This window comes from Crinia signifera, chromosome 2 (assembly GCF_055691185.1).
Source record: "Crinia signifera chromosome 2, ASM5569118v1, whole genome shotgun sequence".
NCBI classification, from domain to species: domain Eukaryota; kingdom Metazoa; phylum Chordata; class Amphibia; order Anura; family Myobatrachidae; genus Crinia; species Crinia signifera.
The window spans coordinates 3,911,829-3,930,610 of record NC_139218.1 but is presented as its reverse complement, the minus strand read 5'-3'; the positions used below and the strand labels follow the sequence as shown (position 1 = coordinate 3,930,610).

The 18,782-nt window shown below is 60.9% G+C and overlaps 1 protein-coding gene across 1 annotated transcript in view; it reads right to left on the bottom strand.

Moving 5' to 3' along the window:
• TTF2 (transcription termination factor 2) overlaps nt 1–18,782 on the bottom strand; it is a 116,668-nt gene that overhangs the window by 71,479 nt on the left and 26,407 nt on the right. The window contains 5 exon segments of the mRNA XM_083171459.1: nt 2,735–2,885; nt 3,622–3,741; nt 4,044–4,113; nt 4,116–4,127; nt 6,578–6,732. Of these exon segments, the coding sequence (XP_083027585.1) occupies nt 2,735–2,885; nt 3,622–3,741; nt 4,044–4,113; nt 4,116–4,127; nt 6,578–6,732 (508 nt within the window).

The window sequence follows — 18,782 nt, the reverse complement described above, 5'->3', positions numbered from 1 at the left end:
TACCTACATGTACACAGGGATTACTGCATAGTGTAAGGGGTACAGCACCGGTACACAGCGAGATAACCCATCCACCACATAACGTGTAAGCGTGGGTATACCTACATGTACACAGGGATTACTGCATAGTGTAAGGGGTACAGCACCGGTACACAGCGAGATAACCCATCCATCACATAACGTGTAAGCGTGGGTATACCTACATGTACACAGGGATTACTGCATAGTGTAAGGGGTACAGCACCGGTACACAGCGAGATAACCCATCCATCACATAACGTGTAAGCGTGGGTATACCTACATGTACACAGGGATTACTGCACAGTGTAAGGGGTACAGCACCGGTACACAGCGAGGTAACCCATCCATCACATAACGTGTAAGCGTGGGTATACCTACATATACACAGGGATTACTGCATAGTGTAAGGGGTACAGCACCGGTACACAGCGAGATAACCCATCCATCACATAACGTGTAAGCGTGGGTATACCTACATGTACACAGGGATTACTGCATAGTGTAAGGGGTACAGCACCGGTACACAGCGAGATAACCCATCCATCACATAACGTGTAAGCGTGGGTATACCTACATGTACACAGGGATTACTGCATAGTGTAAGGGGTACAGCACCGGTACACAGCGAGATAACCCATCCATCACATAATGTGTAAGCGTGGGTATACCTACATGTACACAGGGATTACTGCATAGTGTAAGGGGTACAGCACCGGTACACAGCGAGATAACCCATCCATCACATAACGTGTAAGCGTGGGTATACCTACATGTACACAGGGATTACTGCATAGTGTAAGGGGTACAGCACCGGTACACAGCGAGATAACCCATCCATCACATAACGTGTAAGCGTGGGTATACCTACATGTACACAGGGATTACTGCATAGTGTAAGGGGTACAGCACCGGTACACAGCGAGATAACCCATCCATCACATAATGTGTAAGCGTGGGTATACCTACATGTACACAGGGATTACTGCATAGTGTAAGGGGTACAGCACCGGTACACAGCGAGATAACCCATCCATCACATAATGTGTAAGCGTGGGTATACCTACATGTACACAGGGATTACTGCATAGTGTAAGGGGTACAGCACCGGTACACAGCGAGATAACCCATCCATCACATACTGTGTAAGCGTGGGTATACCTACATGTACACAGGGATTACTGCACAGTGTAAGGGGTACAGCACCGGTACACAGCGAGATAACCCATCCATCACATAACGTGTAAGCGTGGGCATACCTACATGTACACAGGGATTACTGCACAGTGTAAAGGGTACAGCATCGGTACACAGACAGTACAAGAGATGCTACCATCACAGCATGGGCAGAGAGCTATGCCCGGGCTGGTCAGCGAAAGGCGGGGCAGAGAGCTATGCTCTGATTGGCTGGAGAGTGGGCTGGGTTGCATGTTATGCTTGGCCTGGCAGGCGAGAGGGCGGGGCTGGGCGCTGAGAGCTAGGCCTAGGCTGGGGACAGGGTGGGTGGGACAGCACATGTTATGCTCTGGCTGAGTGGGCGGGGCTACATGGTATGCTGGTCTGCTGGAAAATGGGCAGGGCTGCGCAGAGAGTTATGTTCTGGCTGGCGAGTGGGCGGGGCTGCATGCTGAGTTTTGCGCTGGCTGGCGAGTGGGCGGGGCTGCGTGCTGAGTTTTGCGCTGGCTGGCGAGTGGGCGGGGCTGCGTGCTGAGTTATACGCTGGCTGGCGAGTGGGCGGGGCTGCGTGCTAAGTTATACACTGGCTGGCGAGTGGGCGGGGCTGCGTGCTGAGTTATACGCTGGCTGGCGAGTGGGCGGGGCTGCGTGCTGAGTTATACGCTGGCTGGCGAGTGGGCGGGGCTGCGTGCTGAGTTATACGCTGGCTGGCGAGATGATCGGACAATGTGACAGCAGCACCGTGTGTTACGCTGCTTTTCCACAGACTACATCCCAGATATGTGCAGATGACATGAACCCAGGATGAGAGCCAGGAATATGACCGGCTGTACACCCAGGTCCATCACACAGGGACCTCACTGCAAAGTGCTATTACTAGTCTGGGGGATAAAAACCTGTGAGATGCTGCCACCTAGTGTTTATTACTGGTACAACCACTACAATGTGTCACTAATAGCAAAACCATTATACAGTATAACGCAACAATATAACCCAACACTATAATATACCCGGGCCCCATCCGCTGGTTATCATACACGCGGGCCCCATCCAACGTGGCGGCACTCGGTCAGATAAGCCCCGCTACGCTGCGGCACTCGGTCAGAGAAGCCCCTCTACGCGGCGGCACTCGGTCAGAGAAGCCCCTCTACGCGGCGGCACTCGGTCAGAGAAGTCCCGCTACGCGGCGGCACTCGGGCAGAGAAGCCCCGCTACGCGGCGGCACTCGGGCAGAGAAGCCCCGCTACGCGGCGGCACTCGGTCAGAGAAGCCCCGCTACGCGGCGGCACTCGGTCAGAGAAGCCCCGCTACGCGGCGGCACTCGGTCAGAGAAGTCCCGCTACGCGGCGGCACTCGGTCAGAAAAGTCCCGCTACGCGGCGGCACTCGGTCAGAGAAGTCCCGCTACGCGGCGGCACTCGGTCAGAGAAGTCCCGCTACGCGGCGGCACTCGGTCAGAGAAGCCCCGCTACGCGGCGGCACTCGGTCAGAGAAGTCCCGCTACGCGGCGGCACTCGGTCAGAGAAGTCCTATGTACTCACAGTGAGCAGCTCTTCTCCCGGTTGGGCCCATGATACAGGCAGACCCGCAGTTTGCCGTCACACACCCGCTTCTCCACCTCCTTCTTCCAGTGGTGGACGAGCGACGCCGGACAGATGATCAGGGTCCCGTGACAGACCGTCAGGGCGGAATCTGGGAGCAGGCACCATGGAATGTAGTCACAGCTCGCCCCATTTACCAGTCACGGCTCCATTCCCCACATACATACATCCATACATACGTCCCCGGAGCTTCCTCACCGCCCGTCTCTTATCTGCGTGTATCACACACACAGGGGCCGTCACAGCCACACACACACAGGGGCCGTCACACACACACACAGGGGCCGTCACACACACACACACAGGGGCCGTCACATACACAGGGGCCGTCACACACACACAGAGGCCGTCACACACACACACAGGGATTGTCACACACACACACACACACACACACACAGGGGCCGTCACACACACACACACACACAGGGGCCGTCACACACACACAGGGATTGTCACACACACACAGGGGCCGTCACACACACACACACAGGGGCCGTCACACACACACACACACAGGGGCCGTCACACACACACACACACAGGGGCCGTCACACACACACACACACAGGGGCCGTCACACACACACACACAGGGGCCGTCACACACACACACACAGGGGCCGTCACACACACACACACGGGCCGTCACACACACACAGGGGCCGTCACACACACACAGGGGCCGTCACACACACACAGGGGCCGTCACACACACACAGGGGCCGTCACACACACACACACAGGGGCCGTCACACACACAGGGATTGTCACACACACACACACAGGGGCAGTCTTACACACACACACAGAACAGTCGGCCATTACCGGTTTTGGAAATCCATGACTGTAATTTCTTCCCCTGGTCCTTTAGTGACTTCTGCGCACGTTTCTGGGCGAGGATGAGGGCGATCATCGTCAGCGTCTTCCCCAGGCCCATGTCATCCGCTGCAGACAAAGCATGTACAGGGTTACAGAGGGCGACAGCCCGCGCTGACACCCGGAGAGAACGCAGCAGCCAATCAGCTCCAAACCCAGCCTGTAACGTGACAGTTAGGAGCCGATAGTCTTCTGCGTTATCACATCTTCAAGCTTAGTACATCCGCCCCCTGCAGGGGAGCACCCCCCAATACTGGGGGTACAGGAGATCTCTGGGCCGCCCGCAGCTCTGATCGCAGAGGGGAAGCCAGTAAGACGATGTGTATGTGTGATGACACGATATCGCTCAGTGCTGAGGTCCCGCCACTTACCCAGAATCCCCCCCTGCGGCCTCTGCTTCTCCCTCCATTGCAGCCAAGCCAGGGCCTGTTTCTGGTGCAGTGGAGCAGTGGGACCTGGAACACAGAGAGGGGTGTGAGGATGGAGCGAGGGGGGGTGTGGGTGTGCAAGGATGGAGCGAGGGGGTGTGGGTGTGCGAGAATGGAGCGACGGGGAGGGGAGCGAGGATGGAGCGAGGGGGGGTGTGGGTGTGCGAGGATGGAGCGAGGGGGAGGGGAGCGAGGATGGATGGAGGGGGAGGGGAGCGGAGCGAGGATGGATGGAGGGGGAGGGGAGCGGAGCGAGGGGATCGAGGATGGATGGAGGGGGAGGGGAGCGGAGCGAGGATGGATGGAGGGGGAGGGGAGCGGAGCGAGGTTGGATGGAGGGGGGGTAGCAGAGCGAGGTTGGATGGAGGGGGAGGGGAGCGAGGATGGATGGAGGGGGAGGGGAGCGGGGATGGATGGAGGGGGAGGGGAGCGGAGCGAGGATGGATGGAGGGGGAGGGGAGCGGAGCGAGGTTGGATGGAGGGGGGGGGGTAGCGGAGCGAGGTTGGATGGAGGGGGGGGTAGTGGAGCGAGGATGGATGGAGGGGGGGGGAGCGGAGCGAGGATGGATGGAGGGGGGGGTAGCGGAGCGAGGTTGGATGGAGGGGGGGGTAGCGGAGGGAGGATGGATGGAGGGGGAGGGGAGCAAGGATGGATGGAGGGGGAGGGGAGCGAGGATGGATGGAGGGGGAGGGAAGCGAGGATGGATGGAGAGGGGGGGGTTCACGGATGAATGGAGAGGGGGGGTTCAAGGATGAATGGAGAGGGGGGGTTCAAGGATGAATGGAGAGGGGGGGGTGCGAGGATGGATGGAGAGGGGGGGGTGCGAGGATGGATGGAGAGGGGAGGGGGGGGTTGCGAGGATGGATGGAGAGGGGGGGGTGCGAGGATGGATGGAGAGGGGGGGGGTGCGAGGATGGATGGAGAGGGGGGAGGTGCGAGGATGGATGGAGAGGGGGGGGTTGGAGGATGGATGGAGGGGAGCGAGGATGGATGGAGAGGGGGGGGTGCGAGGATGGATGGAGAGGGGGGGGTGCGAGGATGGATGGAGAGGGGAGGGGGGGGTTGCGAGGATGGATGGAGAGGGGGGGGTGCGAGGATGGATGGAGAGGGGGGGGGTGCGAGGATGGATGGAGAGGGGGGAGGTGCGAGGATGGATGGAGAGGGGGGGGGTTGGAGGATGGATGGAGGGGAGCGAGGATGGATGGAGAGGGGGGGGTGCGAGGATGGATGGAGAGGGGGGGGTGCGAGGATGGATGGAGAGGGGGGGGGGTTGGAGGATGGATGGAGGGGAGCGAGGATGGATGGAGGGGGGGGGGGGGTTGGAGGATGGATGGAGGGGAGCGAGGATGGATGGAGAGGGGGGGGGGGGTTGGAGGATGGATGGAGGGGAGCGAGGATGGATGGAGAGGGGGGGGGGTTGGAGGATGGATGGAGGGGAGCGAGGATGGATGGAGAGGGGGGGGGGGGTTGGAGGATGGATGGAGGGGAGCGAGGATGGATGGAGAGGGGGGGGGGTGCGAGGATGGATGGAGAGGGGGAGGTGCGAGGATGGATGGAGAGGGGGGGGGTTGGAGGATGGATGGAGGGGGAGGGGAGCGCTGCGCTCGCCACGCAGCGGGCCCGGTGCCTCGCTACGCTCGGCACACTAATTTATTCTCCCTCCAGGGGTGTCGTGGACACCCCAGGAGGGAGAATGTGTCGGCATTTCGGCGGTCGGGATTCCGGCGTCGGGATTCTGAACGCCGGGATCCCGACAACCGGGATTTTAACTGCATCCCGGGTGCGAGGATGGATGGAGAGGGGGGAGGTGCGAGGATGGATGGAGAGGGGGGAGGTGCGAGGATGGATGGATGGAGAGGGGGAGGTGCGAGGATGGATGGAGGGGGAGGGTGTGAGGAAGGATGGATGGAGGGGGGAGGTGCGAGGATGGATGGAGGGGGAGGGGAGGGGAGCGGGGATGGATGGAGAGGGGGGTGGGAGGATGGATGGAGAGGGGGGTGGGAGGATGTATGGAGAGGGGGGGGGGTGCGAGGATGGATGGAGAGGGGGGAGGTGCAAAGATGGATGGAGGGGGGGGGGGGAGGTGCGAGGATGGATGGAGGGGGGGGGTGCGAGGATGGATGGAGAGGGGGGAGGTGCGAGGATGGATGGAGAGGGGGGGTTGGAAGATGGATGGAGAGGGGGGGTGGGAGGATGGATGGAGAGGGGGGAGGGTGCGAGGAAGGATGGAGAGGGAGGGTGCGAGGAAGGATGGAGAGGGGGAGGTGCGAGGATGGATGGATGGATGGATGGAGGGGGAGGGTGCGAGGAAGGATGGGACGCAGGCACAGAACACAGAAAGTGAAGGTTAGTACTAACGGCCCCCAGGTGGACAAGGTAAGGAGAGGATAGCGCTGGGGCGGAGGCACCAGGGGATGGGCAGTACTGGGACACACACGAGGACCTGCAGCCATTGTACACAGGACTGACACAATACCTTTAGTCCTGGCGGATCCTCGGCTGTGGTCTCAGGACCAGGGCAGGACTCCAGGCTCTTGTGCAGGTGATCAATGACCTCACTTGTCGCATTCCTAATGGCGAAGAGCCGGTCCTCCGTCATCCGTCCCCCATACAGGCTCTGCCACTGGGGGTCTGCGGGAGGGGAGACCGGTCACATGGCTGCCACCAATATCCATCCTAGCACAACATTCTACCGTCTCACAGACCACCACATTATCCCACACACACACACACACATACATACACACACACACACACATACATACACACACACATACATACACACACACACACACACACACACACACACACATTACACGCACTCACCCCCCCACATTACACGCATTCACGCCCCCCTCCACATTACACGCACTCACGCCCCCCTCCACATTACACGCACTCACGCCCCCCTCCACATTACACGCACTCACACCCCCACATTACACGCTCACGCCCCCCCACATTACACTCACTCTCCCCCACCCACAGATTACATGCACCCCCAGGCCACAACAAGTCAGGGGCACCTTTTCCTCTAGTACCGGCATTATGTATAAGCCCTAACATGACTCATTGCCGGACATCCACCCCGCACAGGACCGGGCGACACAGGGCAGCCAGACCCCAGCTCTCGCCCCATGACGGCACCCACCATACTACATTATCACATGCAGCACCCAGCACAGGACCGGGCGACACAGGGCAGCCAGACCCCAGCTCTCGCTCCATGACGTCACCCACCATACTACATCATCACATGCAGCACCCAGCACAGGACCGGGCGACACAGGGCAGCCAGACCCCAGCTCTCGCCCCATGACGTCACCCACCATACTACATCATCACATGCAGCACAGGACAGGGCGACACAGGGCAGCAATGCAGCCGGACCCCAGCTCTCGCCCCATGACGTCACCCACCATACTACATCATCACATGCAGCACAGGACAGGGCGACACAGGGCAGCAATGCAGCCGGACCCCAGCTCTCGCCCCATGACGTCACCCACCATACTACATCATCACACGCAGCACCCAGCACAGGACCGGGCGACACAGGGCAGACAGACCCCAGCTCTCGCCCCATGACGTCACCCACCATACTACATCATCACATGCAGCACCCAGCACAGGACCGGGCGACACAGGGCAGCCAGACCCCAGCTCTCGCCCCATGACGTCACCCACCATACTACATCATCACATGCAGCACAGGACAGGGCGACACAGGGCAGCAATGCAGCCGGACCCCAGCTCTCGCCCCATGACGTCACCCACCATACTACATCATCACACGCAGCACCCAGCACAGGACCGGGCGACACAGGGCAGACAGACCCCAGCTCTCGCCCCATGACGTCACCCACCATACTACATCATCACATGCAGCACCCAGCACAGGACCGGGCGACACAGGGCAGACAGACCCCAGCTCTCGTCCCATGACGGCACCCACCATACTACATTATCACATGCAGCACAGGACCGGGCGACACAGGGCAGACAGACCCCAGCTCTCGTCCCATGACGTCACCCACCATACTACATTATCACCCGCAGCACAGGACCGGGCGACACAGGGCAGCAATGCAGCCAGACCCCAGCACTCGCCCCATGACATCACCCACCATACTACATTATCACACGCAGCACAGGACCGGCGACACAGGGCAGCAATGCAGCCGGACCCCAGCACTCGCCCCATGACGTCACCCACCATACTACATTATCACACGCAGCACAGGACCGGGCGACACAGGGCAGCAATGCAGCCAGACCCCAGCTCTCACCCCATGACGTCACCCACCATACTACATTATCACACGCAGCACAGGACCGGGCAACACAGGGCAGCAATGCAGCCAGATCCCAGCTCTCGCCCCATGACGGCACCCACCATACTACATTATCACACGCAGCACAGGACCGGGCGACACAGGGCAGCAAAGCAGCCAGACCCCAGCACTCGCCCCATGACGTCACCCACCATACTACATTATCACATGCAGCACAGGACCGGGCGACACAGGGCAGCAATGCAGCCGGACCCCAGCTCTCACCCCATGACGTCACCCACCATACTACATTATCACACGCAGCACAGGACCGGGCAACACAGGGCAGCAATGCAGCAGACCCCAGCTCTCACCCCATGACGTCACCCACCATACTACATTATCACATGCAGCACAGGACCGGGCGACACAGGGCAGACAGACCCCAGCTCTCGTCCCATGACGTCACCCACCATACTACATTATCACCCGCAGCACAGGACCGGGCGACACAGGGCAGCAATGCAGCCAGACCCCAGCACTCGCCCCATGACATCACCCACCATACTACATTATCACACGCAGCACAGGACCGGCGACACAGGGCAGCAATGCAGCCGGACCCCAGCACTCGCCCCATGACATCACCCACCATACTACATTATCACACGCAGCACAGGACCGGGCGACACAGGGCAGCAATGCAGCCAGACCCCAGCTCTCACCCCATGACGTCACCCACCATACTACATTATCACACGCAGCACAGGACCGGGCAACACAGGGCAGCAATGCAGCCAGACCCCAGCTCTCACCCCATGACGTCACCCACCATACTACATTATCACATGCAGCACAGGACCGGGCGACACAGGGCAGACAGACCCCAGCTCTCGTCCCATGACGTCACCCACCATACTACATTATCACCCGCAGCACAGGACCGGGCGACACAGGGCAGCAATGCAGCCAGACCCCAGCACTCGCCCCATGACATCACCCACCATACTACATTATCACACGCAGCACAGGACCGGCGACACAGGGCAGCAATGCAGCCGGACCCCAGCACTCGCCCCATGACGTCACCCACCATACTACATTATCACACGCAGCACAGGACCGGGCGACACAGGGCAGCAATGCAGCCAGACCCCAGCTCTCGCCCCATGACGTCACCCACCATACTACATTATCACACGCAGCACAGGACCGGGCAACACAGGGCAGCAATGCAGCCAGATCCCAGCTCTCGCCCCATGACGGCACCCACCATACTACATTATCACACGCAGCACAGGACCGGGCGACACAGGGCAGCAAAGCAGCCAGACCCCAGCACTCGCCCCATGACGTCACCCACCATACTACATTATCACATGCAGCACAGGACCGGGCGACACAGGGCAGCAATGCAGCCAGACCCCAGCACTCGCCCCATGACGTCACCCACCATACTACATTATCACATGCAGCACAGGACCGGGCGACACAGGGCAGCAATGCAGCCGGACCCCAGCACTCGCCCCATGACGGCACCCACCATACTACATTATCACACGCAGCACAGGACCGGGCGACACAGGGCAGCAATGCAGCCAGACCCCAGCACTCGCCCCATGACGTCACCCACCATACTACATTATCACACGCAGCACAGGACCGGGCGACACAGGGCAGCAATGCAGCCAGACCCCAGCACTCGCCCCATGACGTCACCCACCATACTACATTATCACATGCAGCACAGGACCGGGCGACACAGGGCAGCAATGCAGCCGGACCCCAGCACTCGCCCCATGACGTCACCCACCATACTACATTATCACACGCAGCACAGGACCGGGCGACACAGGGCAGCAATGCAGCCAGACCCCAGCACTCGCCCCATGACGTCACCCACCATACTACATTATCACACGCAGCACAGGACCCGGCGACACAGGGCAGCCAGACCCCAGCACTCGCCCCATGACGTCACCCACCATACTACATTATCACACGCAGCACAGGACCGGGCGACACAGGGCAGCCAGACCCAGCACTCGCCCCATGACGGCACCCCACCATACTACATTATCACACGCAGCACAGGACCGGGCGACACAGGGCAGCCAGACCCCAGCTCTCGCCCCATGACGGCACCCACCATACTACATTATCACACGCAGCACAGGACCGGGCGACACAGGGCAGCCGGACCCCAGCACTCGCCCCATGACATCACCCACCATACTACATTATCACACGCAGCACAGGACCGGGCGACACAGGGCAGCAATGCAGCCAGACCCCAGCTCTCGCCCCATGACATCACCCACCATACTACATTATCACACGCAGCACAGGACCGGGCGACACAGGGCAGCCGGACCCCAGCACTCGCCCCATGACATCACCCACCATACTACATTATCACACGCAGCACAGGACCGGGCGACACAGGGCAGCAATGCAGCCAGACCCCAGCACTCGCCCCATGACATCACCCACCATACTACATTATCACACGCAGCACAGGACCGGGCGACACAGGGCAGCAATGCAGCCGGACCCCAGCACTCGCCCCATGACGGCACCCACCATACTACATTATCACACGCAGCACAGGACCCGGGCGACACAGGGCAGCCGGACCCCAGCACTCGCCCCATGACATCACCCACCATACTACATTATCACACGCAGCACAGGACCGGGCGACACAGGGCAGCCGGACCCCAGCTCTCGCCCCATGACATCACCCACCATACTACATTATCACATGCAGCACAGGACAGGGCGACACAGGGCAGCAATGCAGCCGGACCCCAGCACTCGCCCCATGACGGCACCCACCATACTACATTATCACATGCAGCACAGGACAGGGCGACACAGGGCAGCCAGACCCCAGCACTCGCCCCATGACGTCACCCACCATACTACATTATCACACGCAGCACAGGACAGGGCGACACAGGGCAGCCAGACCCCAGCACTCGCCCCATGACGTCACCCACCATACTACATTATCACACGCAGCACAGGACAGGGCGACACAGGGCAGCCAGACCCCAGCACTCGCCCCATGACGTCACCCACCATACTACATTATCACACGCAGCACAGGACCGGGCGACACAGGGCAGCAATGCAGCCGGACCCCAGCACTCGCCCCATGACATCACCCACCATACTACATTATCACATGCAGCACAGGACCGGGCAACACAGGGCAGCCAGACCCCAGCTCTCGCCCCATGACATCACCCACCATACTACATTATCACACGCAGCACAGGACCGGGCGACACAGGGCAGCCGGACCCCAGCACTCGCCCCATGACGTCACCCACCATACTACATTATCACATGCAGCACAGGACCGGGCAACACAGGGCAGCCAGACCCCAGCTCTCGCCCCATGACATCACCCACCATACTACATTATCACACGCAGCACAGGACCGGGCGACACAGGTCAGCCAGACCCCAGCACTCGCCCCATGACGTCACCCACCATACTACATTATCACACGCAGCACAGGACCGGGCGACACAGGGCAGCAATGCAGCCAGACCCCGGCTCTCGCCCCATGACGTCACCCACCATACTACATTATCACACGCAGCACAGGACCGGGCGACACAGGGCAGCAATGCAGCCCAGACCCCAGCTCTCGCCCCATGACGGCACCCACCATACTACATTATCACACGCAGCACAGGACCGGGAGACACAGGGCAGCAAAGCAGCCAGACCCCAGCTCTCGCCCCATGACATCACCCACCATACTACATTATCACACGCAGCACAGGACCGGGCGACACAGGGCAGCCATGCAGCCGGACCCCAGCACTCGCCCCATGACGTCACCCACCATACTACATTATCACACGCAGCACAGGACCGGGAGACACAGGGCAGCAATGCAGCCAGACCCCAGCTCTCGCCCCATGACGTCACCCACCATACTACATTATCACACGCAGCACAGGACCGGGCGACACAGGGCAGCCGGACCCCAGCACTCGCCCCATGACATCACCCACCATACTACATTATCACACGCAGCACAGGACCGGGCGACACAGGGCAGCAATGCAGCCAGATCCCAGCACTCGCCCCATGACGGCACCCACCATACTACATTATCACACGCAGCACAGGACCGGGCGACACAGGGCAGCAATGCAGCCGGACCCCAGCTCTCGCCCCATGACGTCACCCACCATACTACATTATCACACGCAGCACAGGACCGGGCGACACAGGGCAGCCGGACCCCAGCACTCGCCCCATGACATCACCCACCATACTACATTATCACACGCAGCACAGGACCCGGGCGACACAGGGCAGCCGGACCCCAGCTCTCGCCCCATGACGTCACCCACCATACTACATTATCACACGCAGCACAGGACCGGGCGACACAGGGCAGCAAAGCAGCCGGACCCCAGCTCTCGCCCCATGACGGCACCCACCATACTACATTATCACACGCAGCACAGGACAGGGCGACACAGGGCAGCCGGACCCCAGCACTCGCCCCATGACATCACCCACCATACTACATTATCACACGCAGCACAGGACCCGGGCGACACAGGGCAGCCGGACCCCAGCTCTCGCCCCATGACGTCACCCACCATACTACATTATCACACGCAGCACAGGACCGGGCGACACAGGGCAGCAAAGCAGCCGGACCCTAGCACTCGCCCCATGACGGCACCCCACCATACTACATTATCACACGCAGCACAGGACCCGGGCGACACAGGGCAGCCGGACCCCAGCACTCGCCCCATGACATCACCCACCATACTACATTATCACACGCAGCACAGGACCCGGGCGACACAGGGCAGCCGGACCCCAGCACTCGCCCCATGACGGCACCCACCATACTACATTATCACACGCAGCACAGGACCCGGGCGACACAGGGCAGCCGGACCCCAGCACTCGCCCCATGACATCACCCACCATACTACATTATCACACGCAGCACAGGACCCGGGCGACACAGGGCAGCCGGACCCAGCTCTCGCCCCATGACGTCACCCACCATACTACATTATCACACGCAGCACAGGACCGGGCGACACAGGGCAGCAAAGCAGCCGGACCCCAGCACTCGCCCCATGACGGCACCCACCATACTACATTATCACACGCAGCACAGGACCGGGCAACACAGGGCAGCAATGCAGCCAGACCCCAGCTCTCGCCCCATGACATCACCCACCATACTACATTATCACATGCAGCACAGGACCGGGCGACACAGGGCAGCCGGACCCCAGCTCTCGCCCCATGACGGCACCCACCATACTACATTATCACACGCAGCACAGGACCCGGGCGACACAGGGCAGCCGGACCCCAGCTCTCGCCCCATGACGGCACCCACCATACTACATTATCACACGCAGCACAGGACCCGGGCGACACAGGGCAGCAATGCAGCCGGAACCCAGCACTCGCCCCATGACGGCACCCCACCATACTACATTATCACACGCAGCACAGGACCGGGCGACACAGGGCAGCCGGACCCCAGCTCTCGCCCCATGACGTCACCCACCATACTACATTATCACATGCAGCACCCAGCACAGGACCGGGCGACACAGGGCAGCAATGCAGCCAGACCCCGGCTCTCGCCCCATGAAGTCACCCACCATACTACATTATCACATGCAGCACAGGACCTGGCGACACAGGGCAGCAATGCAGCCAGACCCCAGCACTCGCCCCATGACGTCACCCACCATACTACATTATCACACGCAGCACAGGACCGGGCGACACAGGGCAGCCGGACCCCAGCTCTCGCCCCATGACATCACCCACCATACTACATTATCACACGCAGCACAGGACCGGGCGACACAGGGCAGCAATGCAGCCAGACCCCAGCACTCGCCCCATGACGGCACCCACCATACTACATTATCACATGCAGCACCCAGCACAGGACCGGGCGACACAGGGCAGCCAGACCCCAGCTCTCGCCCCATGACATCACCCACCATACTACATTATCACACGCAGCCCAGGACCGGGCGACACAGGGCAGCCAGACCCCAGCTCTCGCCCCATGACGGCACCCATCATACTACATTATCACACGCAGCACAGGACCGGGCGACACAGGGCAGCAATGCAGCCGGACCCCAGCACTCGCCCCATGACGTCACCCACCATACTACATTATCACATGCAGCACAGGACCGGGCGACACAGGGCAGCCAGACCCCAGCACTCGCCCCATGACGGCATCCATCATACTACATTATCACATGCAGCACAGGACCGGGCGACACAGGGCAGCAATGCAGCCGGACCCCAGCACTCGCCCCATGACGGCACCCACCATACTACATTATCACATGCAGCACAGGACCGGGCGACACAGGGCAGCAATGCAGCCAGACCCCAGCTCTCGCCCCATGACGTCACCCACCATACTACATTATCACACGCAGCACCCCGCACAGGACCGGGCGACACAGGGCAGCCAGACCCCAGCACTCGCCCCATGACATCACCCACCATACTACATTATCACACGCAGCACAGGACCGGGCGACACAGGGCAGCCATGCAGCCGGACCCCAGCTCTCGCCCCATGACGGCATCCATCATACTACATTATCACACGCAGCACAGGACCGGGCGACACAGGGCAGCCGGACCCCAGCACTCGCCCCATGACGTCACCCACCATACTACATTATCACACGCAGCACAGGACCGGGCGACACAGGGCAGCCGGACCCCAGCACTCGCCCCATGACGTCACCCACCATACTACATTATCACATGCAGCACAGGACCGGGCGACACAGGGCAGCCGGACCCCAGCACTCGCCCCATGACGTCACCCACCATACTACATTATCACACGCAGCACAGGACCGGGCGACACAGGGCAGCCGGACCCCAGCTCTCGCCCCATGACGGCACCCATCATACTACATTATCACACGCAGCACAGCACAGGGCGACACAGGGCAGCAATGCAGCCAGACCCCAGCACTCGCCCCATGATGGCACCCACCATACTACTTTATCACACGCAGCACAGGACCGGGCGACACAGGGCAGCAATGCAGCCGGACCCCAGCACTCGCCCCATGACGTCACCCACCATACTACATTATCACACGCAGCACAGCACAGGGCGACACAGGGCAGCAATGCAGCCGGACCCCAGCACTCGCCCCATGACGGCATCCATCATACTACATTATCACACGCAGCCAAGGACCGGGCGACACAGGGCAGCAATGCAGCCAGACCCCAGCACTCGCCCCATGACGTCACCCACCATACTACATTATCACACGCAGCACAGGACCGGGCGACACAGGGCAGCAATGCAGCCGGACCCCAGCTCTCGCCCCATGACGTCACCCACCATACTACATTATCACACGCAGCACAGGACCGGGCGACACAGGGCAGCCAGACCCCAGCACTCGCCCCATGACGGCATCCACCATACTACATTATCACACGCAGCACAGGACCCGGGCGACACAGGGCAGCAATGCAGCCGGACCCCATCTCTCGCCCCATGACGGCACCCACCATACTACATTATCACACGCAGCACAGGACAGGGCGACACAGGGCAGCAATGCAGCCAGACCCCAGCTCTCGCCCCATGACGTCACCCACCATACTACATTATCACACGCAGCACAGGACCCGGGCGACACAGGGCAGCCGGACCCCAGCACTCGCCCCATGACATCACCCACCATACTACATTATCACACGCAGCACAGGACCGGGCGACACAGGGCAGCAATGCAGCCAGACCCCAGCTCTCGCCCCATGACGTCACCCACCATACTACATTATCACACGCAGCACAGGACCGGGCGACACAGGGCAGCAATGCAGCCAGACCCCAGCACTCGCCCCATGACGTCACCCACCATACTACATTATCACACGCAGCCAAGGACCGGGCGACACAGGGCAGCCAGACCCCAGCTCTCGCCCCATGACGGCATCCATCATACTACATTATCACACGCAGCACAGGACCGGGCGACACAGGGCAGCCAGACCCCAGCACTCGCCCCATGACATCACCCACCATACTACATTATCACACGCAGCACAGGACCGGGCGACACAGGGCAGCAATGCAGCCAGACCCCAGCACTCGCCCCATGACGGCACCCACCATACTACATTATCACACGCAGCACAGGACCGGGCGACACAGGTCAGCCAGACCCCAGCTCTCGCCCCATGACGTCACCCATCATACTACATTATCACATGCAGCACAGGACCGGGCGACACAGGGCAGCAATGCAGCCAGACCCCAGCTCTCGCCCCATGACGTCACCCACCATACTACATTATCACACGCAGCACAGCACAGGGCGACACAGGGCAGCAATGCAGCCAGACCCCAGCACTCGCCCCATGACGTCACCCACCATACTACATTATCACACGCAGCCAAGGACCGGGCGACACAGGGCAGCCAGACCCCAGCACTCGCCCCATGACATCACCCACCATACTACATTATCACACGCAGCACAGGACCGGGCGACACAGGGCAGCAATGCAGCCAGACCCCAGCACTCGCCCCATGACATCACCCACCATACTACATTATCACACGCAGCCAAGGACCGGGCGACACAGGGCAGCAATGCAGCCAGACCCCAGCACTCGCCCCATGACGTCACCCACCATACTACATTATCACATGCAGCACCCAGCACAGGACCGGGCGACACAGGGCAGCCATGCAGCCGGACCCCAGCACTCACCCCATGACGTCACCCACCATACTACATTATCACATGCAGCACAGGACCGGGCGACACAGGGCAGCAATGCAGCCGGACCCCAGCACTCGCCCCATGACATCACCCACCATACTACATTATCACACGCAGCCAAGGACCGGGCGACACAGGGCAGCAATGCAGCCGGACCCCAGCACTCGCCCCATGACGGCACCCACCATACTACATTATCACACGCAGCACCCCGCACAGGACCGGGCGACACAGGGCAGCCAGACCCCAGCTCTCGCCCCATGACGGCACCCACCATACTACATTATCACACGCAGCACAGGACCGGGCGACACAGGGCAGCCGGACCCCAGCACTCGCCCCATGACGTCACCCACCATACTACATTATCACACGCAGCACAGGACCGGGCGACACAGGGCAGCAATGCAGCCGGACCCCAGCACTCGCCCCATGACATCACCCACCATACTACATTATCACACGCAGCCAAGGACCGGGCGACACAGGGCAGCAATGCAGCCGGACCCCAGCTCTCGCCCCATGACATCACCCACCATACTACATTATCACACGCAGCACAGGACCGGGCGACACAGGGCAGCCGGACCCCAGCACTCGCCCCATGACGTCACCCACCATACTACATTATCACACGCAGCACAGGACCGGGCGACACAGGGCAGCAATGCAGCCGGACCCCAGCTCTCGCCCCATGACATCACCCACCATACTACATTATCACACGCAGCACAGGACCGGGCGACACAGGGCAGCCAGACTCCAGCTCTCGGCCCATGACGGCATCCATCATACTACATTATCACACGCAGCACAGGACCGGGCGACACAGGGCAGCCAGACCCCAGCACTCGCCCCATGACATCACCCACCATACTACATTATCACACGCAGCACAGGACCGGGCGACACAGGGCAGCCGGACCCCAGCACTCGCCCCATGACATCACCCACCATATTACATTATCACATGCAGCACAGGACCGGGCGACACAGGGCAGCAATGCAGCCGGACCCCAGCACTCGCCCCATGACGTCACCCACCATACTACATTATCACATGCAGCACAGGACCGGGCGACACAGGGCAGCAATGCAGCCAGACCCCAGCACTCGCCCCATGACGGCACCCATCATACTACATTATCACACGCAGCACAGGACCGGGCAACACAGGGCAGCAATGCAGCCAGATCCCAGCTCTCGCCCCATGACGGCACCCACCATACTACATTATCACACGCAGCACAGGACCGGGCGACACAGGGCAGCCAGACCCCAGCACTCGCCCCATGACGGCACCCACCATACTACATTATCACATGCAGCACAGGACCGGGCGACACAGGGCAGCCAGACCCCAGCACTCGCCCCATGACGTCACCCACCATACTACATTATCACATGCAGCACAGGACAGGGCGACACAGGGCAGCAATGCAGCCGGACCCCAGCACTCGCCCCATGACGTCACCCACCATACTACATTATCACACGCAGCACAGGACCGGGCGACACAGGGCAGCAATGCAGCCAGACCCCAGCACTCGCCCCATGACGGCATCCACCATACTACATTATCACACGCAGCACAGG